Source organism: Barbatula barbatula (genome assembly GCF_947034865.1).
Source record: "Barbatula barbatula genome assembly, chromosome: 1".
NCBI lineage: Eukaryota > Metazoa > Chordata > Actinopteri > Cypriniformes > Nemacheilidae > Barbatula > Barbatula barbatula.
The window spans coordinates 25394614-25419541 of NC_136766.1; the positions used below are offsets into that span (position 1 = coordinate 25394614).

At 37.3% G+C, this 24928-nt stretch overlaps 1 protein-coding gene across 1 annotated transcript in view; it reads right to left on the minus strand.

Annotated features, from left to right (window-relative positions):
• Positions 1-5397: 5397 nt before the first annotated feature.
• The window catches only part of fgf11a (fibroblast growth factor 11a), a gene marked incomplete at both ends in the record, with an annotated part of 48790 nt that continues 29259 nt past the window's right edge, over positions 5398-24928 (minus strand). The window contains 4 exons of the mRNA XM_079451445.1: positions 5398-5534; positions 6000-6198; positions 14725-14828; positions 24591-24701. Coding sequence (XP_079307571.1) covers positions 5398-5534; positions 6000-6198; positions 14725-14828; positions 24591-24701 — 551 coding nt within the window. The remainder of the gene's footprint in view (positions 5535-5999; positions 6199-14724; positions 14829-24590; positions 24702-24928) is intronic.

The following is a 24928-nucleotide window of genomic DNA, read 5'->3' on the forward strand; positions in this document are numbered from 1 at the left end:
ATGTTGTCCCAGGATCATCAACCACTTGGCAAAAACAAGAGAGCCTATTGGTACAATGCCAATTTAATCATTATGGAAGTCAACTTAACAACACATAACTAATGTTCACATGCCTGTACAAAACTATTGAGATGGCACATTTACGAAAGCACCAATTTAAATGCTTAAAGGGATAGTTCACCCAAACATGAAAATTATTTTTTTTATATTTTGACTACTATTGTAGTCAGTGAGGTCCACAAACTTTGGTTATAAAAATTCTTCCATGTACTGTATCTTTCTCTGTGTTCATGAGAACAAAACAATTATTACAGATTTGGAAGAACTTGAAGGTCAGTAAATGATGACAATATGTTCATCAACTATCCCTTTAAATTAAATAAAAAATAAAAAAACACCGAACAATTCAGCTGTGTAACTCACAAAGCATTTAGAAGCCCAAATAAGACAAATGACACTTGTTTTACAATCATACAAATATATTTGTTTATTTAATAATGTTTAATAATATGACTTCCATAGACTTATAGAAATAGATATAGATTCTATTGCAAATGCAGGGCTGAGAATGTATGCAGAGTATTAACAGTAACAGTGAGTATATAAATACTTAACAGGAATAATCCTCATCCTTATATTTTTCATTTTTAATGTGTCCTGTAAATATTGATTCATGCATGACTGTATTGTGTTGTTCCTCCGAATATTCCAAAACACCACACTTGTGCCACTGCCACTTCATTCTGTTTGTAAAATGGGAAATCCAGGTTGAATGATTGAGTTGAGTGCAATGCTGTAATGAGCTTTTGCAACTATAAAAATTAAAAATAGTGTCATCGTGGCTCTGACTGGAAGACCTTTGATTTCTATTGGTCTGGAAGACAAGAAAAAGTAATATGGTTTATTTTTCCTTTGTTTTGGGAAGACTTCATTACAATAACTTGGATCATTCATGCAGAATATACAAAAAATATGGGATATAAAGCAGACTCTCAATGTTCATAAGCAGGTAGCCCACCCAATATGACATGTGAGCATTTTAGTACTACATGTACACAACCTGTGTGTACAGTTTGTGTGGAACATTGACTGCGACAACCAGTAGTCAGTTTTGCTGTTGTAGATCCCAACTGATGTCCATTACGGGTAAAATATCATGGGCGTTGTCTTCTTGTAGAGCAGGAATCAGTGTTCACGACACACGGCATGATTTCTGGCCTGTTTGCCTTTCTTACCAATTGTCTTTTAGATCTTCCCAAAAATGGGTTAAATTGTGATTGAATGCAGAGGTGGCCACTCAAATCCACAGTTCACTGTTTCACAACAACAACAACAACAAAGAAAATAAAAATAACATGGACTGAACATTGATAATGGACAAATGACTATATTTAAGACACGAAAATGAAATCCACAGTATAGACAGTAAACAGAGTCTCGAAAGACATCTGATGACATGAAACAAGAAGTTACTGGTTTTATTTCTATGTTGCCAATTCACCCAATGAATCCACTAAACTGACAGATATTCTACACAAGCCACCAAACATAATCTGTCTGATACATCTCAATGCAGCCACAATGATGCCAGTTTAACTTAAAACTCTACACTAAAGGTTACTTCAGATTGATGTTGAGGGACTATAGTGATTATCCAAAGGCTGGGATGGGGCTGAGGAACTCAGCTTTTTAAAGGTCACCCTGGCTACACACATCTGCTGTGAGACTAATACCCAACTGCTGTGTATGCAATGCAGATGTGGTGTGACTTCGTGCTTTTAAGATGTAGTAGGGCTCTCTCTCTCTCTCTCTCTCTCTCTCTCTCTCTCTGTCACATACACACAGAGGTAATGACATTCAGCTGAAAGGAACAGTGGTACATTTGCACAGAGCTTTTGTGAGGGCTATGAGACGGGGTATCATGGGGGACAAGACTTATAGGAATAAGCGAGGTGGGTCAAGTTTTTGTCTTTTCTGCTGCATTGCAGATGCAGGGTTGGGGCTTCACCTCAAAGGCATGGACACGTGAACATGCCTAAACGCACAGAAAGTAATTACAGTAGGCTAATTCGTTTGAAAATGATGTCTAAATATTCAAAAAAACCTTCTTAATCTGCTCTCGGTTAACAAAAATTGATGCTGGTAAACTCCAAATACAATCAGGAAAAGGAACACAATTGATAAGTATGCATTTTCCACACATCTGGAAGAAAGGTGCTGTTTAGTTTAGTGCATATTTTTTGAAGGCGTGTTTCCGAGGCTGTGATGTAAATATGTTGTGCTCTGCAACACAGCAAAAATGCAGCAAAGTTTTGAGTAAATGCAATTGGAACTGTTTTTGATAATGTAAAATTGATCTAGAAGTAAACACACTTAAAGCAAACAATACATACTATTTTAGAAATGAACTCATACTTCCAAAGACGCAATAACTATGCGTATGATAAGTTCACTGAAATTTTCAATGAATGTAACAGCTATTGGTACGACAAAAAAACTCCTAAAATGTCAAAAGAAAGAATTATAATTAATATAACACTAGGGAGAAAGTGGGTTTCACATTTAATATCACATTATTTATGTTACGGTTTAAAACTTTAAATGCATTTACATTCTTTGTTTGTCATTTGATTTGATAAAGTCTGAAAATCTAAATGGGAAACTATTACTGACTGCTAGACTAATCCTATCCCATAACCAGGACCTGGCAGATTGTGCAAACATTATTCACATTTTCTGTGTTTGTTTATTGGGGAAAACTGCTGAATTGTTTGGAATAGATGATGATGAGCTGATAGTGCAACACTTATTGGTTTCAGAAGGCATGATACAGTTAATACATTTGAAATTGTACAAATCATATACAATAGCATTAGCCCTTAGCTTTCATCTCCTTGCCTCTGTTTCATCTGTGGCTCAAAAGTCGCAGTGAAATTGAGAGAAAGCATTTTTAACGAATAAAATATTGGTTAAACTATAGCCTTTGTTTAACACGACAGACTTATATTTTCTTTTTAGCCTGTTGCAGCCCAGTTGAGTTAAGTTAAGTGAAACTTGACTACCTTACTTTTTCTTGGTGTTAATGTACTTCTGAGTTTATGTAACGTAAATAGCCCTTCATATAGAGCAGCATTTCAAGACTGAATGCAAACTTTACACTATGGCAGTTGTGAACTGTGGACAATGCGAGTGCCTTCTGAGAAGTAGAAAAGGCTTGATTTTGAGATACTATGCATTAGTTCTGGCAAAATTTTAAAACACATTATCGTTTATGAAGAAAAATCAAGATTACTGATGTGCACCCAGAAGCTATGAGATGCAGAGAATTTTGATTTAGCCCCCAAGAAAAGCAATCAGGCTGGGATGTTAACAAATGCCACAACCAAGAACTTCCGTGACAGGGGAATTGTGAGATACATGTGGGTTCTGTGATTTCTATGCCCGTCAGCAGTTAGGAAACTTTACTCTGTCTCTGTAATCTGGGAAAGATTAACACCTTGTCTAAATATGGAAGAATTTGGCAAACTTTGAAATGTTTTCGTTCCCTGCCATTCTAATATCTATCACATCTAATATCCAGTTTTTTAATATCTTAGTTTCCTCCTGTAATGCAATGTAACGTTGCAAGGGAATGAATATATATTTATCATACAGTAGTGCTATAAGAAATTATTCAAATCAGCATGAGAAAAGTTTGATCTGTACTTTGTACAAAGCTCAATACTTAATATGATATTGTGATAATGATTGTAAACACCAAGGAAATGTTCTCTTGATACAGCTAATGTTTGCATCAAAGGTACTAGACTAAAATACGAAGGGCAATTTAATTTAGATTCTTCTATAAGGGTCTTTACTTTGCATAGGGGTCCTGATCACCCTGTTGGGTTCAAGGCAGACCCTCTTATTACATGGCTGCTATAAATATGTGAATAATAAAATCATATATTCATTTGAGTTTAAATAATTGTATAATCTTAGTTGTATCTTATTATCTTAAAGCTTCCACTTAGAAAAGTTCATCATACCATATGAAACAAACGCCTTGGCAACAAATTGATTGCTGCAACAATATTACAGCATTATTATTGCTAAAGTTATCCACAGAAATGTACTTCAATTCATATACGTGATTGAAGATGTCGCAAATTGTGTTTGTATTAGAGGGGTCATATCAGACTGACAAATCTTGTTATTCACATTGTAAAAGTTTACAAAAACAAATTATAAGAATTTACAGGTACAGAATTTTAGTGGTGTTTTTTGCAAAGGTTCCCAAATTATTTTCTGTGTGCTCTTCCGTTTTAACCAAAAGAAAATTGAATAGAATTGGACCTTCTCAGCAATTGTTTTGTTTCATGTGGCTGGGTAAAGTGCCTTTGCTCTGAGGCAAATCTAATAGAATGGAACTGAATATAGGAACTTGAACTTTAGAAAACTTGCAGCCCCACTAGTCAGCATTCTGTATCTACCTTAAGAAGCCCTGCCCTTAAGTAACACATATACAAAAAAATAGGGGAGAAAAGTAAAGCTGTAACAATATTGCTCTCTGGGCATATTGCAACGGGGAAAACAACAACTTATCAAATAAAAAAGAAACAATAAATGCAGGACTATTCCCCTCTGTTATGAGTCATCTTACAAATGATATTGTATTGCTGTTCAACACACACGCATACACACAGTGTATAGGCTCATCAGCATAGGAGACGGTGTGCAGAGAGAGAGAGAGAGAGAGAGGTTTATACTGCCGAAGGTCGAACGGCTCTAATGATCATCATCTTAAGGAGGAGGAGAGTTTTATTTGTTTAGATATTTGGTATGTATGTGTATATGTGGCAGAATCCTTAATACTCCTCGAGGGAGTGTGCAGGGCTTTTCCTGTGTTATGAAGTGGAAAATGGATTCTATGTCTCAAGATAATCAAAGTGCAGAGGATGTAAAAAAGCGATCAGGGATTACAAATCGGGCTTAGCCATGACAGAAGATTTCAGGGGTGTTTCAGTAAATAACACAGATTTGGGGGATCTAATAATGTCCAAACAAAGGAAAGGGAGGGTTTAAACGTGAAGCACAAATTGCTTTCCAAGGCAAAAAGTGTTTCTTGTTAAGATAAAAAAACAACAACAAAATGGAGAGGAAGAACAATGATCCTTTCTTTCAGCAGTTCGTATGAAAGTGACATGGCCAGTGAGTGTGCTTGAGAACACCCTGACCCCAGACCATTATGGTTGTTATTGCTCAGTATTCCGCTAGATTTGTGAAGTAGGGAAGACCAAAAGGAAGTGGGCGTTAGACCTGTCAACGAGGGTCTTTAGAGCCCTGATGCATTGTAGGAAATATCTTAGTTCTGAGGATCAGTGGAAAGTTTAATAACATTGTTTCTTTCTCCTCTCGCTAGGATGCTGCAGGGGCAAGTAGCACTGGGTCCTTCTTGGTGTTTTTATGGACAGACAAGTCTGACGTTTTGGCTGTTTTCCTAGGTGGGCTTTGTTCAACAATTGCATGTAGTGATGGCTCCCTGTACATGGTGACTGGAGACAAAGAAAGAGACAGATAATTCTGTGAGTATGGCTTTTGTCTGTGTTAAAGGTACATTTTAGCCCAAAAATGTTATTCTGTCATCATTTAATCATCCTCGAGTTGTTCCAAATCTGTATACATTTCTTTGTTCTGATCAACATATCACCAAACAGCTCTTGGCCATTAACTATACCATAGTAGGAAAAATAGCTTTCATCAACTATCCCTTTAAATTAAATTAAAAAAAAAACACCGAACAATTCAGCTGTGTAACTCACAAAGCATTTAGAAGCCCAAATAAGACAAATGACACTTGTTTTACAATCATACAAGTATATTTGTTGTTTTTCACTTTTGGGTGAATTGTTCCTTAAGTATTACCTAAAAGTAACTATCACCAAACAACAACATATTTATTCATCTTTCAGCAAACCTTTAAATAGTAATACAATTATTCATAAAAACACAAGTCATACCTTCTATGAGCTTAGGCAGGAAGTGAGCGGCACCTTTGGTCTTTTTGACCCGGTTCCCTTTCATGACCTGTCCATCTCTGTTAATTCCAATGTACCAGGCCCGACCCGACTGAGTTTGACGGTACAATATTGATGAGTATGTCACATAATAGTTCTCAAACACGCACTCCTTAAACTTACACTCTGGCGTGAAATGTTCCTGCAACACAGAAAATACACACACACACGCACACACACACACACACACACACACACACACACACACACACACACACACACACACACACACACACACACACACACACACACACACAGTGAGTTAGCCAGAATAACAGATTGTAACTGCTGGCCATTATTATATAATTATATATGTATATACAAGGTTCAGTTGGGACAGGAATAAAATGGGCCCACATTTCACTGTGACAGGGTTGTGAAAGCATTAATGTGCTGAGGAGAAACAAATGATCGCACACAAAAGCCACCGGGCCTACACAACACTTTCTTCATACATGTTTTGTTCAGGTAAACATTAGTGCATTAAGTAGCATAATTTTTGCCCCGAGGTAAAACAGAGCCGAAGTCTTTCACTCTAAAATCCCTCCTAGAGAATTTCAGTAAGCAAAGACCAACATCTCTCTCTTTTATTCTCTCTCATCGTTTCCCATCTGTCTTTTCCTTTCTTTCCCTCCCTCTCTCTCTCTTTCTCTCTTGCTCCCTGTCATTTCGTAACCTTGTCAGGGAACAAACCAATTTCCAGGATTGATTGGGATCCTTGGTGTGACTGGTGAGCAGAGGAGCTGAATAAGGGGTTTGCTCCTCTTCTTTCTCTCTCTCTCTCTCTTTCTCTCTCTCTCTTTCTCTCTCTCTCTCTCTCTCTCTCTCTCTCTCTCTCTCTCTCTCTATAATGTGTTTGTTTTGAAACACGTTCTCATCTGTCAATGAAAGAAAATAATGACTTCTTCCTTAAATACATTCCTAGTTAACTGTATATTTATTATACATATACAGTCATAAAACATATAATAACTTTAAACTCGCTAATGCTTTCGATCTTCTTGCTCCTATTTTAACCATGATATTAGATCAATCATGTCAAACGTGATTGAAAATGAACTCATTTTATTATAATTCAATATGAAGTTTTGATATAAAAAATAATGAATAATATAAAAATGAATGATTGCATTTAAGTGACATTATGGCCAAATTTAAGGCAGAATATATGTGCATAGTAATATATTTACATTAAAAACGTTATAATGAACGTATTAGGTGAAATTATGTGCATTTCATTCGTGATACGGAAGACAAACCCCAGTTCTCTCATTATGGAAAGAAGAAACTTCTTGTTGAATTTTTTCTTACTGTAAATTTTAAAATGATAGACACTTTATATTTGTACTATTAATAAAATGTTATTGAATGCAAAGTGAGTAGGGTAAAGTGGGTTGCGGTGCTCTTCATTACCAGCAGGTGTCAGAGCAGACATGGCTCACTTAGGAATTGTGTGTACCTACTCCTAAACCAGTACTACATTTGTGTCTTTTTTCTCTGCTTCGCCACATTAAAAAAGTTTTAAACATCACAGCACGCTTTCAACGTTCATTGCATTTCTCTCTTTCGTACCTTTTTAATCTAGTATTGTGCGATTAGGGATTATTATGGAGTGATTATTGACATGTTATCTTGCATTATGTAGATGTTTGGAATCCACTTTGCAAAGGAAGCGACATCATTTCCATTTTATCTTCAGCTGGCATGTTCCTTTGACAACGAAGCATTGTGTCCGTTAGCAGATGTCGCTGTTTAAATGGCATAACTTTAGAATAAAACCGTTTCCAATAAACATACATTTTGTTATCAAACAAACCAATATATATAAAACTTTTCAAAAGATAACATGTATTGTTTGTTTGCAAACAGTTTTTATGCTCAGGTTATGCCATTAAAACAGCGACATCTGCCGATGGACACAAAGCTTCATTGTCACAGGAACATGCCAGCTGAAGATAATGAGTAATTTGTCATTCCTTTGCCAAGTGCATTCCAAACGTCTACATAATGGCACATAAATGCCGTGTCTACTCAAAAGTCTAAACTCCAAGGGATCTGCCCTTCGAAGGAGTAGGGCATAGGAATGATGACTATATTTGGAATGATGCCTGTGACGCTTCGGTACAAATACACGTCCATTACACTCCTATAATTTGATGTGTGTAAATAATGCGTGTAAACTGGTCATAGTAGTGCACTTTTTAGCAGCACAATGCATGGTCATGATGTCATTGTTTAAAGAAATCGATTTTGCTCATTTATAGACCACTTTGCAAGATGTAAATACTGATACAGGGGAAGTTTCAGATTTTTTAAATATTACATGCATAATCAAATCTTGAATATGTTTGTTTAACATCCTAATTTGGTTAGAAATGCTCTCTTGATTGCATTGATTGCAAATTTTTGTTTGTTTGGAAGTTCATCCGGACCATCCAAAGTGGTCTATACAGAGAATTTATATCAATATTGTTTAAAAATGTAATCCTAAAACCCTAAAACTAATATTCAAAGGTTTTATTTTAGTCCCCCAAAACCCAGCTGTCATGTAAATGGAAAAATGCATTAAAAGTTTACCCTGAAATTGATACTGTGTAACACTCCCTCACAACATTTCCATAAAAGTAATAGTTAACCAAAAAATATCTCAACCTATGAGCTGTTAATATGTCATTTAAATATTATTGCACAAGACTGCAAAAATAAAAAGTTATTTTAAAAAGCTTTATTTTTGTCTTTCCTATTAGCAGAGTTATTTGTTTCCCACATTAGGAGCAAACAAAGAGATACAGACGGCCCTGGACTTTTTTATTTAACATAGTATTTTGTCTATGGTGTCTTTAAGAGTGCTAGAAAGAAACAAGCGAAAAAGAACATGTAAAATTGAACTGAAAAGAAAAAAGCTAGGACACAGATGGGGAGAAAAGAAAGGTAAAAGTAAAAGTAATCATGTTCGTCTGTAAGTTAACCCATAAGATCCTCTTCAGAGAATCGCACACATGCATTCCCAAAGCAAAAGTGCTTGCTTTTAATGTAACTGTTGGTTGCTGTGGCTGTGAAATCTGTAACTGCATTCAATGCGAGAATTGATTTCATGTAAGACCTCAGCAAAATATCAATACAAGTTTTCTTTTTAAAAAGCCAGTATAAGACTCTGATTTAGCTGGATAGATGAGTGCCAGGTAGAGGGCAAAAACAGCATAGTGAGAATCAGCAATCTGGGGTTTAACACGCCAGCGAGCATTGACAAGCTTGCAGAATAGCTTTAATAGACATAAAGACGATTTCGGGAGAGATTTACGATCTTTTTTTTTACTAAAATATTAATATTTGTATACATGCAAAGAAAATGCGTCCCTGGAGCGGTGAACAACTTTAACTGCTCTGTATGTATAAACGTCAACTATAATTTCGGTGGAGATCATCTGAGAACAGTGTGTTTTTGGGAATGATAATGGCTTTTAGTAGAGTGGTTTTCCTGAAGTATTGCATTGCATAATGGTGAGACAATTAGTGCTGATTTTATAGACCAAAAGCATACTGTTATATTGTAATGCGATCCAATTAAACTATAATTGCTAAATGAAGGGTTTTACTGGAACCAGCAATAACACCTTGTATCTGTCAGTAAATTTAACAAACAGTCAGAATTTATTTTTCCTTTCACCGGATCAGAGCTACCACAGAGACAAAAACTTCCACATGTAAGAAAACAGCCATTACAGGGTTGACATACAAACTGACCCTAGCACGGGGTGGGAAGTGGGTTTCCTTGACACAACACCTGCTCGTCTTTGACCTAATAACAGCTGGAGTGGTGTGCTTGTCCTCTAGAGCTCTCCTTGACTAGACCCAGCTGAGTGTTTGAGGATTTTCCATTTGGGGATGTTATATGTTATGTGTTGTGTGTTGTGTGTTGTGTGTTGTGTGTTGTGTGTTGTGTGTTGGTTGTTGGTTGTTGGTTGTTGTGTTGTGTGTTGTGTGTTGTGTGTTGTGTGTTGTGTGTTGTGTGTTGTGTGTTGTGTGTTGTGTGTTGTGTGTTATGTTATGTTATGTTATGTTATGTTATGTTATGTTATGTTATGTTATGTTATGTTATGTTATATGTTATATGTTATGTTATGTTATGTTATGTTATGTTATATGTTATGTTATGTTATGTTATATGTTATGTTATTATAATGTAATGCATAAGTAATGAATCAAAAGCGAACAAAGTGAAAGGCGATAAAGTGGATGAAAACCAATGACTTTACTTGGAAGGGCAAGGTCACAAGTGTGTGTTTGAGAGAGCATGTGTGTTCAAGGAAGCGATAAAGTGAGTGTGTACTAGGTGGTCTATGTAAGGTCAGCTGGAATCATTCGGGATCAGCAGTTACAGACTAATTATTTCATCAGTGTGGGTGTGTGGGGACCTGAGGCACAGACCAAGGTGTGGGTGTGGTGTGTGTATGTCAAAGCCAGGAAGCAGAAACACCCTCTACTTGAAATGAGTAATAATCCTGCCAGAACTGCAGGGCTCAACAAAACACACACTACACACACACATCCCCACATACACTCCCTTGAGTCTGCAGCTCATCCACTATAAGTCTTTACTTTATTATTGGTGTCCAGTCATGCTTACCCAAACAGTCTTCAACTGCGACACATGTGAAACAAGAGACACACTAAACAGTCTTGTTTACATTAAGCAAATGCTAAATATAAAATGCATCAAGGACAAACAAAATCATGTGATTGTGCGTGTGCGTAACAACACATGTATTTGGATTCTATGGCATCCTTTTAAGCACCTTCATTTTGAAGAGTGTATATGGACTTCTTATGAGACCTAAAGTGTTTACTGCCAGGGTGGGATAGGGCAGAGCCTGGAAAGGGGAAAGGAACAATGGAAATAAAGGAGTGGAAAGATAATGGAAAGCTATAAAAGAAAAAACTTTGTCATGAAAACCTGGCCTGTTCAACAAAATCTGCTCCAGTTCTGTCAGGTCACCTCAAACATTGGAAATATGTATCTCTGTGTGTGTATGCCTCTTTCCCACCATCTCTCTGTCCTTTTTATGTTCTTGGCCCGGGAGAGCTTCCACTGAGTGTTGAGTTTAAAAAATGAGTCAGGTTGTAGAGACAAAGCACTTTTTTGATCAGAAAGCAATTTCCAGTGCCCCCCTACAGGTAAGACAGCAATGACACAAAGCTCTCCAAACACCTTAACCTTTACATATAACTCTCAAACGGGCCTAACCTCAGAGAGAAACACGGAGGGCAGGAATGAAGGATTAGAGGAAGGTAAACATGAAGAGTGGGAATGCATCCCTCCCCACCCCCCAAAAAAACGGAACAAAGGTGGAACACACAGAATGAAGAAGCAAAATAAGAGAGAAATTAAAAATAATAAAATGGCATGATGAACTCAACCCCATGGGCTGTGCTCTGCATGGGCTCTCTTGTCAATCCATATTTCTCTTCCTTCCTCCCTATGGATGATGACGCTATTTGTTCTTGATGTAAGACATCATGCTGGCCTTCACTCATTCGTCTTTCCATCCTTCCATATTACAGCCCACTGTTAAGCATGTTGTCTCTTTTATATTCCTCTCAAACTTCACCATTCTGTCAGATGATGGGAAAAACACCAGACTACTACTGAAGCACACCCATAAGACAGTGAAGCATAGCATCACGAGAAAGAGCATTAGGTGAGGTGTGAAGTTTCGGGGGGTTTCGGGAGTGCAAATATCTCAGTTTACGCTGTTTGTGCTACAGTCATGCATAATGTCTGCCCTACTCTAAATATATAGCTTTGTGCATGATTGATAGTGTGTTTACAAAATATGAGGTGAGGAATGTTGGACACTTCATTCATGGTCGCAGTTTTGCTTATGTACACTCTTAAAAAAAGGTGCATCAAAAGGTTCTTTGTGACAGAAGACAGGACCACCAGAAATGGATTACAACAGATTCTCTCTAGAGACCTGGAGAGCTACGTGGAGTGGTTGGTGAGGTGTGTTACCGGGTGAGTTGGAACAATCCCATACTCAACCGTGTATTTTTGACAGGTCTGGACCACGATCTACTTGTCCTCATGCTCCTCAACATGGATGAGTATCTGCTAGAGGACTTCATAAATCGAGTCCTTCAATCAGATGGCTCTGAATTCTGCATCAGGAGGGCTGATGGGGACTTGAGTGATGGTCGTCCTGCACCAGTTGTTAGCGCTGGGATTGTTCCACCTCGGGAGTGGGCCTCGCCCCGGGACCACGCCTCACTCCTCCACCTCTCACCTCACGGCATCTACGCTTCCAAGCTCTGCGACGTCTCCACTCCCGAGCTCCCCCTGGAGGTTCAGCTCCACCCGCTGTTGGCTAAAGGATGGCTAATGGACTTTAAAGGGCCTATCATTGACTTTTTTTCCAAGCCGTCAGCGCCTGCTGCCAAGTTTCCAGAGTTCCCCGAGCCCCCGCCCCGCCCCTCCACTCCAGATTCCAGATTATTTGTATATTCATTTTACTAAATAAACTATTTGTTAAATGGGTCCTGTAGTTTTTACGCAGTTAAACATACAGGATGGTACATTGACATCTAGCAGTTGAGACGGGTATCGCAGTCTAAATTCAAAATATTGGAGAGACAAGATTAGCCAAGTAACGGTTATTCTTGGTTTCTTTAGTTTGTTATCAGAAATAATCTACAGGCACTTTATTGTTTGCTACTGTGTACTGGAAGTTCAGTTAGGGTCACAAAAGTGTGCATGCTCAGTAATGCTGTTAAGATGAAACCGTCTATGCTACTGTTAAAATTCATAAACTTGATAGTGGAGTACAAAGTGCACGGTGAATATTACATCACTTGGGACACAATTTATTAGGTGCATATAGCAACAAGACAAAATCCGCACTCACATTTTCTAAACAAAAGCGTAAATATGTAAGAGAAAGACAGACTGCAGGAATACTGAAAGCGAGTTAAAGACTATGCCGAAAATTTAAGTTTACAAAGAGAGAGAGAGAGGAAGAGAGACTGTAGATGAGTAATTTAATCTCTGAAGAGGTCCATGTCTGAGCTTGCCAGCCACTGGAAAACATGAATAATTGATAGGCTCAGAGTTTAGGGCAGGTATGTGTGACAGGTAGAGGCCATGTGTTCAGGGCCATCTGATCTTACAACACACGCACACGGAGGTGGGTTTGTGACAGCGTACGGAAGTCCTATTATGTAACACATGTATAATTCTGTACTCTCTGTTCTTGCTCTGAGGAGGACAAAACATGGTTATGCTCCTTTACTCAGTACAGGACTCTCATCAATGATTTTCAGCTTATTCCTCATACCACCTGTGTTGGTGTAAAAGGGAAGAAAAGAAAGATGTCAATCCACACAAATATAAATGCCTTCAAGACCTGTTCTGTAGGACACAATTGAAGATATAATGCATTAGTTCCTCTTTTCCCAACAACAAAGGAAATTGGGAAAATGGTTGTTGAACTTCACACATCATTCCACACCTTCTCATCATTTGTCATTTTAAAAAATGATCTAAACTCTTCTTTAGAGATTCAGATTCCACTACCATCAGATAGAAACATCATACGAGCAGCCACCGGGTTAGACAAGGACAGTTATTTGGCTGGGGGAATTATTATTTGGAAGAGAACAGTTTTTCTTTGAGTGATAGTAATGCTTCTCAATGTATTTCGTCGTTTTCTGTATTTACTATGGTATTTAGCATAATTACATGTAACTAACCCTAAACCACACCATAATCTTAACCCTATAGTTACAGTTTACATGTGGATAATTATTATTACTCATAACATAAATATAAAATTATTTCACACGCACGCACGCACACACACACACACACTGTTTACTTTTTAGGCATTTAATAAAGACTAAAAACTAAATTCCAAAGTTAATAATTGTTTGTGTATTCACATGGCACAGTTGACAGCAGTTAACGGTGCCATATAAGCATTTCTCACAAACATTTCAACACAGTCAACAACTGACTATGTTTTGACTGTATTCTTTTAGAATTGTTTCAAGTTCTGAAGCAAGCTGTGACTCAAAAGTGCTGCCGCCCGTTTTTGTGTCGAAGCTGGATTTTTTTGGCATGCTTCACTGGCTTCCTAGTAGTCTCTTTGGTCTAAAATATTATGCTAAAAAAAGAAGAAAGTTAGAAAGGGAAGTGAGAACACAGGTAGTGTGAAGTGAGAGCTTCACAGAAAGGAAGAAAAAAGAAAAAGAGGTCGCACTGCTTGTGGTTTTCTGGGATATGGATTTTCTCTTTTTTTTCATCTCTCGTTGTTTTTTTCAGGTATGGTCATTTCCCATTCCCTTTGTGAAAATTAGGTCATTTTTCTTCCCATGAGGAGGACACATGCTCTACAGATGCTCTCCTTGTAAGATAAAAGGGAGAAAGGGAGATATTTCCACAAAAGCAATTCACTACGAGTGCTGGTGTTTGGTCACAAGATTTTAACCAGTTAGAGTTTGACATAGAGGGGCCAACAGTACTCTAACTCACGGTCTGTACTGTCTCAATTACCTTCAATAGAAGTGGGACTAAAATAGGTTCCTGACATCAATTTCAATGTAAGATGTGTTAGGTCAGGTCTGTTTTGAAGATTTGTTAAACAGATGCATGTGATCTGTGTTTTTAACATACTGATGTGTAGAGGTGGCCCTCGCTGTTCATGCCGATGTAGAGACCTGTCTTGGTGCTCTGGATGGCCACTATCCTCAGACCCACAGGAATCAAGTTGAACAGCACTGCAATTCAGAGACAGAGAGATTGTAAATCAGTGTGGGCAGTGAAATTACACTATAAACAAATGATGGATTCTCTGTATTTATGAAAATGTATAATATTTTTGCAGTGCACTTGAAACAGAAATTAAATGGAGCTTACAGATTCTGAGAGATCCATTTAAGAAAAATGTCAAACCTTTGTATGGTCTACAGGATATCCTAAAACTGGATGTTAGCTGCAGGGATGTCAATTCTGTTTGACTAATTCATTTTTGGTATAAGGGTATTAGGGACCTGCACAGGCCTCAAATTTAAGTCCCAGCCCGGGCCTAGCCAGCCCAGCTTATCCAAATTCTCAGTTTTGTTTTAAATGGCAATTATTTTTATTTTCAAGACGGCGTCCCAGCAAACACAGATCTTTCTGACGACGTCGCCAGTTCGTCTTCATTTGGTCACTGTGACATTACTTTGTGACCACGTTCTGAGGACATCTTGGCAACGTTCTATTTCTTAAAACTTTTGCTAACGTTCCAGAAACGTCCTCAAATAATGTTGTGAATTAACCCCAGTGGCAGCGTTTCACCAAAACCTAGGTTATGGCAAAATTTCCACTGGCCATACGGCAATGACATTCCAAAGTAACGGAACCATAAATGATACCACATCATATCTAAACAAAACCTGTACAAGAATCCACGAAACTGAATGAATGCACAAACATGCACAGAGACAACAGATAACAAACCCTACACTCATATTGTTTAAAATGTGCTTTTTAAAGCTCTAATTTCTGCAGCAAAATGGCGACTTCAACAAAAAATCTAACTAAACCATCTGACTTCTCACAGTTATTAAACAGGAGTTTCATTTGATACCACAAATACAACTGTGTTTCTATTTATTTATTGCGCGCTTCTCACCATCACACACATTCTCTGTTCTGCAAAAAGCCGTGCCCTCAAATAATTAATTAAGTCAATTCTTTTTACCTCACTGCCTGATATATTACTTTAGCTGTTTCTTTCTTACTTTATACCTTACATATGTGAGAGTTAAAATTGTAATGTACAGTGCTGTCTTGAGTTGTATTAATCATTAATCATCCAATCTGACATCGTCACAACAAATATGGGAATCACAAAGTTACGTCACTGGAACTGTATTTTTTTACGTTGTGGCAACCAAAATGGTCTGCTCCAGGTACGTCGTCACAACTGGGATGTGATTTCAGTATATGACAGATCTTTTTAAAACGAGACATAAGTCACAGCACGTGAACTAGAACTTGGCTCAACCAATCAGAATCAAGGACCAGAGCTGAACGTTTTAAAAAATATATTTTCGACCTCAAACCCGAACAAATGCACGTATACCGATCGGGACTCTAGGGGTAGTGATGGGCACTTTCAAACAGGCTTCATGAAGTCTCGAAACCCCTATCGAATCTTTTGTGTCGAATCAGTGCTTCAAAGCCACGCAATTTTTAACAAACAAGGCTTTGTTACGTCATACCTGTTTCGAAACGTTTCAAAACTCGACGACACTTTGTCATTAGGGGGTATTGATCAGAAAGTAACCCATAGACCAGTGTCTATAACTGATTTAACTCTAAATCGGGAAATAAAAAAATAACCATGTTTGTATTGATCTATGGGATAAGGGATCCCTTAATGTGAAATTTAGCCAAATTTATTAAACAAACATCATGTCGCAACGCGCACATGAAGTTGGACACATAATAAATCACAATCTTAACATTACTCTGTTCTACGAAAGGAGCGTATGCTTGTCTTATTGTTTACATCAAAGCAGTCGCATCATAATAATGTAAGCATGTTCTTGTCTGGGTCTTAAAGTGATGCCCTGCAGGGGAGCGGGGTCAATGGCATCATGAAAAAGGCCTGATACCCGGCCCGCATTTTGACTATGACTTAAAAACTGGCCGGAAGCCTGGCCCTAGAGACCATAAATTTATCGGGGCCCGTCGGCCTCAGGCTGAAATGCAGGGCTCTAGTGTGTATGTCTATTTTGGTGGAGTGTTGACAGACTTGCCCACGGGTGAGAAACGTCTTGAGAGAGATGTTGCTTTTAGCAGTATTGACATATCGGCAATGACATTACGTCTCTATGGGAGAAATGCGGATTTAATCAGCCCCTCCCAGTGTTGTGACAACTGCAGACATGACAATGCAGACCTCAAGTGAACCCGAGAGCCTACAGCCATCAAAAAACATTTGTGGAATAAAATCTCTCAAAAACAGATTAAAGACATGCTATATGGCATCCTTCAATTTGAAGATAACAGAAAACACAAATATTGATCATCTATCAAATTGATGATCATTAATGGTAAATACGCACAAAATAAACAGCATTTTATGACCAAAAAATCAGTTACCAGCACAGGTGTGTGAGCATATCTGAGTTGTAGACGTGTGACTGCTTCAGTCTGTATACACGCGTCTGCGACTGTGTGTTTATATATGGTGTCTTGTCACCTCAAAGCGCCTGTCAATCTTTGTATATTGCCTTGGTGACTCTTATAGGCTTAGAGAAATGCATGACAACCTTTCTGCAGGTCTGCCTCCGTCAAAGCCCATTAGTGCTTGGCATTATGGGATATGGGAGGGGTCCCCAGGGTTCATTGCAGTATCTTCACTCTCTCTCTCTCTGTTATGGAGATTCATACTTTTCTTTCTTTTAATTTACCTCAGTACATTGTGTTAGTACACTGTCAACAGATCTGACAGCTGTGTCTGTTGAGGACATTTCAGAGTGTCTTTCTTTCTTACTTTCTGTCAATTTTGCTCTCTGTGTGATCTCTCTTTACTGGTTTTGAATGGCGGTTGTTATGTGTTGGTATGACCTTAGTAAAACTTTGAGTTTTATTGTTCTAAAGGGTCGCAATGCCAGGAAAATATATCTGCTGTGCTACAGTAAATGATCCTTCTCTAGTTTGCCATATTATCAAGTGCTTCTATATAAAATGTCTGTCACCAGTAGGACATTTACAGACCAAATTTAAAGTAGTTCCACTTTTACGTTTCCCTAGACTGGAAGCTTGATCCTTATCCTTTCTTAAACCTTTTATTTTGTTGTGATGTTTTTAGCTTCTAGCTACTCATCCTCACATACGTATTTTATTTTAACTACTATGGTGCCAAAAAGTTAACAACTTTCAGTCAGTCTCTTTGTTTCTCTCTGATCATGTAAACAATGTAGCAAAATACAGTTGTCAGTCTTCTTATGACTGCCTACATTTCTTCTGTAACCAAGAATTTTATTATTTACTGGAGTGACCATCATATTTCTACAACCCAAGTCATTCCCTAAATTTGATTTAAATAAATCCAAGAAAGAAATTAGTTGTGATGGCTGACAGATCATGTGGGATGTGTGTTTCTCTCAAAATAAAATACCAGTTTATCTGTTTTTGTTGTTGCCAGAAGATTCCAAACATTGCTTTAGTTATCATGAAGTGAACCATCGTGGGCAGGGGCGGACTGGCCATCTGGGGTATAGGGACTTTTCCCTGTGGGCCATGCCAAAATGCAAACGAACCAAGGGAGACTCCCCCACCCATATTGACAGATCTATGATGATACTTTTTTTATCTGGCTTTTAATTAATCCGTTTTTCTCTATTATATGGTATGGTAGTCTGACAGTAAAGAAAAATAATTCCCTGAACCAGATTGTCAAGTGGGCAAGTGAGTGATCAAGTTCACAAATAAAAATAGTAAGATATGACATCCTGGGCAACACTAGGCATGTTAAGCTCCAATGTGGAGTGGATGAGTACATGTTGTGATGCACTTTGTTAGGACTTTCTCTATTTTAATTGGTTTATACATTGAAAATGTAATGGTTTATGTTGTTTTATAGATTGTTTTATGAATGGATGGCTGAATTTGCACAAGGACAGAACAGACGGAGGGCTCCAGCCCTGATCGTGGATTTGGGAATGACCGTTATATTGCATAAATACGTAACAATCATTTTGTGTTTCATTTATTTTTGTGATTTACTCTCATATTCTCATATTTAAATGTCGCTACAATTTCCGAAACGCAGTGAAAATGTGGCCTCTGTGAATCTCTGAGATCATCTAGATCATTACACAAGTGAGTTTGAGATTTTTCTCTATTTTATTAATTTCCTGTAGGTGAAAAATATAAGATGTGTCCTAGTAATGAATGGAATCTATATGCAAAGCCATTTCATCTGATTGCCTCTCTCTCTTACACTTTTCCTTTCATTTCAAGTGGAGCCAGGTCAGGTCAGGATGTTTAGATGACACCAAACCATCACACCTGCACATACATATAGAAAGAGTCTCGTCATTCCTCTCTCACATTTTGGTAATTAAGCCATTACATAATCAACTCCTGGTTCAATTGAAGATGATAATGACAGGAACAGGGCCAGTCCGCCAGGCTGCATACCCTCTTCTCCAAGGGGGCAGATACTGTGATGGAACACCTATCACTGCCATACCAGCTGTTCTTTTCAGTCTGTGCTATCTGGGAACCTGATACTAACCCGTGTAAAAACTTAAAAGATTGCTTGAATATATTTATCTAGTAGGGAGTGATGTAAAAAGTACATCAAAGCAATACTTGAGTAAAAGTACTATCTTACCAGGAAATTACTTTGGTAGAAGGGAAAGTAAACTTTTATAATATGACTTGAGTAAAAGTCTTAAAGTAACCAAAAAATATTGTACTTAAGTATCAAAAGTACTTTTTTACATTAAATCTACTTAATCTTCTAAGTATTTGAAGTAAAGTTGAAGGAAACATTAATGAAAATGTTTCATTTTTAGCATAAAGATATAAAATGGTGCTTACATAGAAATTTACAACTTTGAAAAAGCTCTGTCTCAAGCTCAGTAGTTTTATCTGGAACAACATGTTGCCAAATTGCCAAACTATCAAAGTACAAGTTCAGAAATCATATCTTTACAACTTTACTTTACCAATTATAACTTTATAAAAGGATAGTTCCCTCCCAACCCCAATATTATCTCTCTAAGAGAACATCTTGGAACAGAATCTGAACAAATCTGTCAGACTCTTACTTCTTTCTTTCCTTACATTTCCCTTACGGTAACAACACAGTCATTTGATAATTCATTAAAACTGAAAAAGATGCTGTTTATTATTAAAATATGCAGCATATTAAAACCTTGTGTAGACATTAACCGCAGAGAGCACCTTTTTGCACATTGAGCTTTAACCGTGATTGGTTCAGCATTGTCATGGTGACCGAATCGCCGACTTGTCTAATTCAGTTTGGTTTCCATGCTTTTATTTTGTAGTAGCGAACATGCTTAAGGGAAATGTATCGGAGTAAAAGTATACATTTTGTTCAGGATATGTAGTGGAGTAAAAGTAAAGGTCTGCAGAAATATAAAGTCTCAAGTATTTTTTGGGAGTATCTGTACTTTACTTAAGTACTCTACCTAAGTGTTTTTACTTTACAATACAACCCTGCTAGTAGGCCAATACGAACTAGAGAACATGAACTCACGACAACCACAACAATTAGAAACCTAGAAAGAAAATGATCAAAAATAAGTTTCTGAGAATGTACATCAAAGTCAGAATTAAAACTGTCTCATTATCTTACTACTTTTGCATCAGCAAGCTTAGATGTGTATGATAAAAGTGTCCTGGTCAGGGCTGGTTGAGATTAAAGATCAGCAGATGTTCCATATTTCCTGTGACAGTCCTGTATTTCAACAGTTGTCAAGATCCCAATTTATACATTTCAATACATTTCTTGTGTATCACCTTTCCCAAGATACTTCATGAGTCATGTGAGAATAGTCTAACCAAACCAGATGCCCGTTTTTACAAAATGCGTCACCAAAATCTTTTTAGAAAGCTGTAAACAATTCCTGATATCAGCTCACCAAACATATCAATGTCCTTCCAGCTGTTGTCTTTGGGAATATTTTTTTCCATTATTCCTTTGTGAAGTACATGATTTAAAAAAATGTGGATCATGAGAAATCACGTTGACATAAAAGCTTTGGTAAGTTGCTACAATAGTTTGTAACTTTATGCTTGGAATATGCTGTTCCGACCAATGTTTATGGCTTTTATCTAAGGGAGAGGAAGTGTTCATAGGAGGTACGTTCATATATTCAGAGGTGACAATACTATAGCCGTATTGGCCTGCAACACAGTGGTTTGAAACTGGTTTGAAATAGATTTGGTGTGAACTTTAAGCATCCCTGAGAGACCTCTCCATTGTGTTTTAGAGCAATGCAAATGTTACATGAGCACAAACCATGGAGCGTTATATGAAAGAATAGCATTTTTAGTGTTTGGTTGTGTTATTTTATTTTCCAGAACACTTGGCTTTAAAAACTGTTGCTCAATCAGGATTGAACATTGCAACTGAACCATTTAATGCTGGAATTGTATATCATTGTGACACAGGGTTTTCAGATATGAATCAGATCGCGTTAATTATTTATTCTCTCTTGGTGCTGATTTGGTGGTTTTGGGAAGTAATTAGCATACGCCGCAGTGTGCTGCATATAGAGCAGCTTCACCGAGACCCCCTCACTGCTAATGAGAGGGCACATCTCTAACATCTGACCCTCAAACACACTGGGAGAGAGAGACCTCTAAACATCAGACCTCAGTCAAAGAAAGACAGAGTGGGGGAGAGAGAGCTCTACTTGTGAAGCAGAGATAAGTTGGCTTAGTCTGTCAATGGTTCCTTTACAGATTTTTTTACTTTCTTGTGTGTTTAAAATGGCGAATGACCCCAGATGTCACACACACATAGACACACACACACACATCTAACAGTTACAGTAGTAATTTACAGTAGCAAAGTAAAGTGGTAATTTAACAAGGCAATCTTTTACCTTGGCCTCAGTTCAATACACAATCCTTTAATAATAGCCTTAATAATAAACATACAGTTCTGCCCCATCATCTCGCTTTCTATCACCTTTAAAAGAAGACACATATCAAGAAGTACCAAAGAAAGTTATTTAACTTTCACACTGTCTCAAACACCAACCACACAGCTGTTCCCAGATGGTCTCCCTCTGTCAAACCCACTGCAGCGAACACACACTTACACAATATCTGACTCACACCTCACCCGTTCCGAATCAGCCAGCAGTTCACTGTTAAATTACTTTTTCAAGATTTATGGATGAAAACACTTACAAAAATCCTTTTATCGACTGACATAAAAGTTTTGTCTCTCAAAGTTTTTCAAGCCATCTGCAGTAAAGTGGTGAAAAACCTTTTGGGATTGACTGTTTTGTTTTGTTACTTTCTCATATTAAAAAGACATTACAGTGCATCTGTTTTGCCTTGCTCGGAAATGTGTCTCACAAGGAAAAGATGCCACTTATGAGGAGAATGCTGCAGATTTCAGGAGAACCTATACTCTACATTAGGACGGAAAAATACAAAGTCTCTTTAATATGCCAGTTATTTCTCAGAGATCACAAAGAGATTCAACACAGAGCAAACCGAGTTCCCTGTGTCTTAAATTTGAATCCTGTAAAAAAACTTTTGCAGTCTTCCATCCCTCTAGCTATCATCAATTTGGTGAAATAAGAGACGCTAACAAATGCATAAACAAATAATTTCTCTTCCAGCATCCAAGATAACAGAATGTATATTTTAACAACACTTGCCAGCAGACTGTACAACAATGTGCTCAAACTGTGCTGTGAAAAGATTTTTCAAAGTACCAAAAGCTATAAATTAAAAGTCAGAAATTGTATCTTTTAATTTTTCATTGGTGTCTGTTTTTATTGCCTCAAAAAAAGGTTTGTAGTTTCACTCAAAATACATCTTACATTCTCGTACAAAAGTTTCATGATGCCATAGAAGAGACATTTTTGGTTCCCCTTTCAGTCAAAGATTCTTATAATGATCATTTTGTTCTTTTGTTATAATCTAAAGAATCTGGTGTTAGACAGAAGGTTTATTTGGATGTTAAATGTTCTTTATGGAACCCTTCAGGGTCAAATGGTCCTTCTACAGTTTCAATGCAACAACATAAACAAACATGCGCATGTGCACGTTTGTGGACTCCACTTAACTTTCAGTACACATTCACTAATAATAGAGCGCCTATATATTATTTCTGATAAAAATTAAAAGAAACTGAGTAAAACCATTGGGCCTACTTGGCTAAACTTGCCTCTCCAATATTTTGAATTAAGACTGTGATACCAAGCTCAACAGCTAGATGTCAATGTTCCATGTGGTTTCTTGAAATGCGACCAAACTACAGGACCCATTCAACAAATTGTTTAGTTTAACGGCATAATTAAACAGAATTAACAGCGTTACTAATTGTAACAATAATGTACCTCTACAGTACATATCTGTAGGTAAAGGGGAACAATATGCAAAGTTTGGGGAATAGATTTTGTTTTACATAAAAATGTAAAAAAAAACATTTATTCTCTACATTAATTCTATGGGGACTTTTGTGTTATTTGCTGTCTCATGCCGGTTCATTTTGTAATCTTTGTATTAACTAGTGTCATTCCAGTTAATTTAAGTCTTATCTAGTCCAGTTTATGTCAAGTTTATTGTTTTAGTTAAGTCAAGTGTGTTTTATGTTTGTCAAGCTTCCTGTTGTTCTAGGTTTAGTTTTCATGCCTTGTTTTTTGTGAATATAGTCTGTGCATCCGCTGTCTGTGTCTGGTTTCTGCCTGCCATTCCTGACAGAACGAAAATAAACAGGGGAACACAGACTGCGATCGTGACACAAAAAAAGCTACTGTGGATATTATTTATTTATGGGGTTCTAATTTTATTATTTTAGCAAACATGAAATAAGGGGAAATTATATGTTCAGTTTTGCGCAAGCAAAACAGCACGAATGAAGCACGCAGACTGTCTGTGAACTGAAAATTTGACACATTATGATTCATTTTTATTTTATTGATTTTCGCATTGTTGGTAACAAATAATTAATTTGAATTCTGAGATTTTTGGAGTTAATTTGATTTCGAAATCATTGTTTAGCTTTTGAGACTATATGTATTATGGAAACTACTGTATATATTTTGAGAGATATAATTAAGTATTTCAAGAGCGGTTTAATTTGGATGTTTATATGTCATGCAGTTCCCTCGTAAATATTTATTTACTTACTTTTACCCCATTATTCCCCAAACTTTGTATATTGTTCCCCTTTATGTACAGATATGTACTAATTATGCGGTACATTGCAGGCCGTAATCTAAAGCGTTGCCATTGTTCATTAATTAAATTAACAAACAACAAAAGCCAACAAATCATTTATTTAATACAATTATTATACCATAAAATAATAGTATAAATTAATATGGACATTAAATATAGACAGTAATATTATTAGACAGTAGCCACACACAGACCGAAAGTTAACTACAGTTCAGGTGCCTACGTCTATATGTCATCGTGAAGCACCTTTGTTTTGTAGTGTATGCTGAGATCTCAATAAAGTCTACTTAGCAATGAAAGAGTTGACCTCTAAGCAATACAATCCTCTGCTGGTATAAGCCAAACACCCTATGGAAAAAACATTCAACAGCGCCTGAATGTTGTTGGCTTCGTTGCTAGAAAGAAACAGAAAGACCTAGTCGAAATTGGTACAATTTGAGGTTTGTTTCCTTTAATAATGTGGAATGTAAAGGTAGAGTGAGTTCAGGTAAGGTTAACAGCATTTTTCAAGTGTTTAAAAATGATTTGAGGGCACGCAGCCCCACACGCCCAAAATTCTACAAATATCCAAATGCACTTACAGAAGGAGCTGCTTTCGTCCTTTGTGCCGTCCAAGGTGCCATCTGGTAACATTTGCAGGTAAAAGCCATGCCGACAATACAAACGTGTGACGATGCCTTTGAGCTGTGGTTCTGGGTGAAAGAGATAGAGAAAAAATGCAATTAAAACATGCTGTCTATGTGTGCTTAAAAGTTGAAATGTAAATACTGTAGCTTATGTGTAGTTAAAGGGATACTTTCCGGTGCAACACTCTCTAACCATCCAACTTGGCAATACCACAATCCCTCCTTCCAAATCAGCAAGGAACCTCGGAAAATAATATTTGATGAACATCTGTCCTTCAATGATTACATTGCAA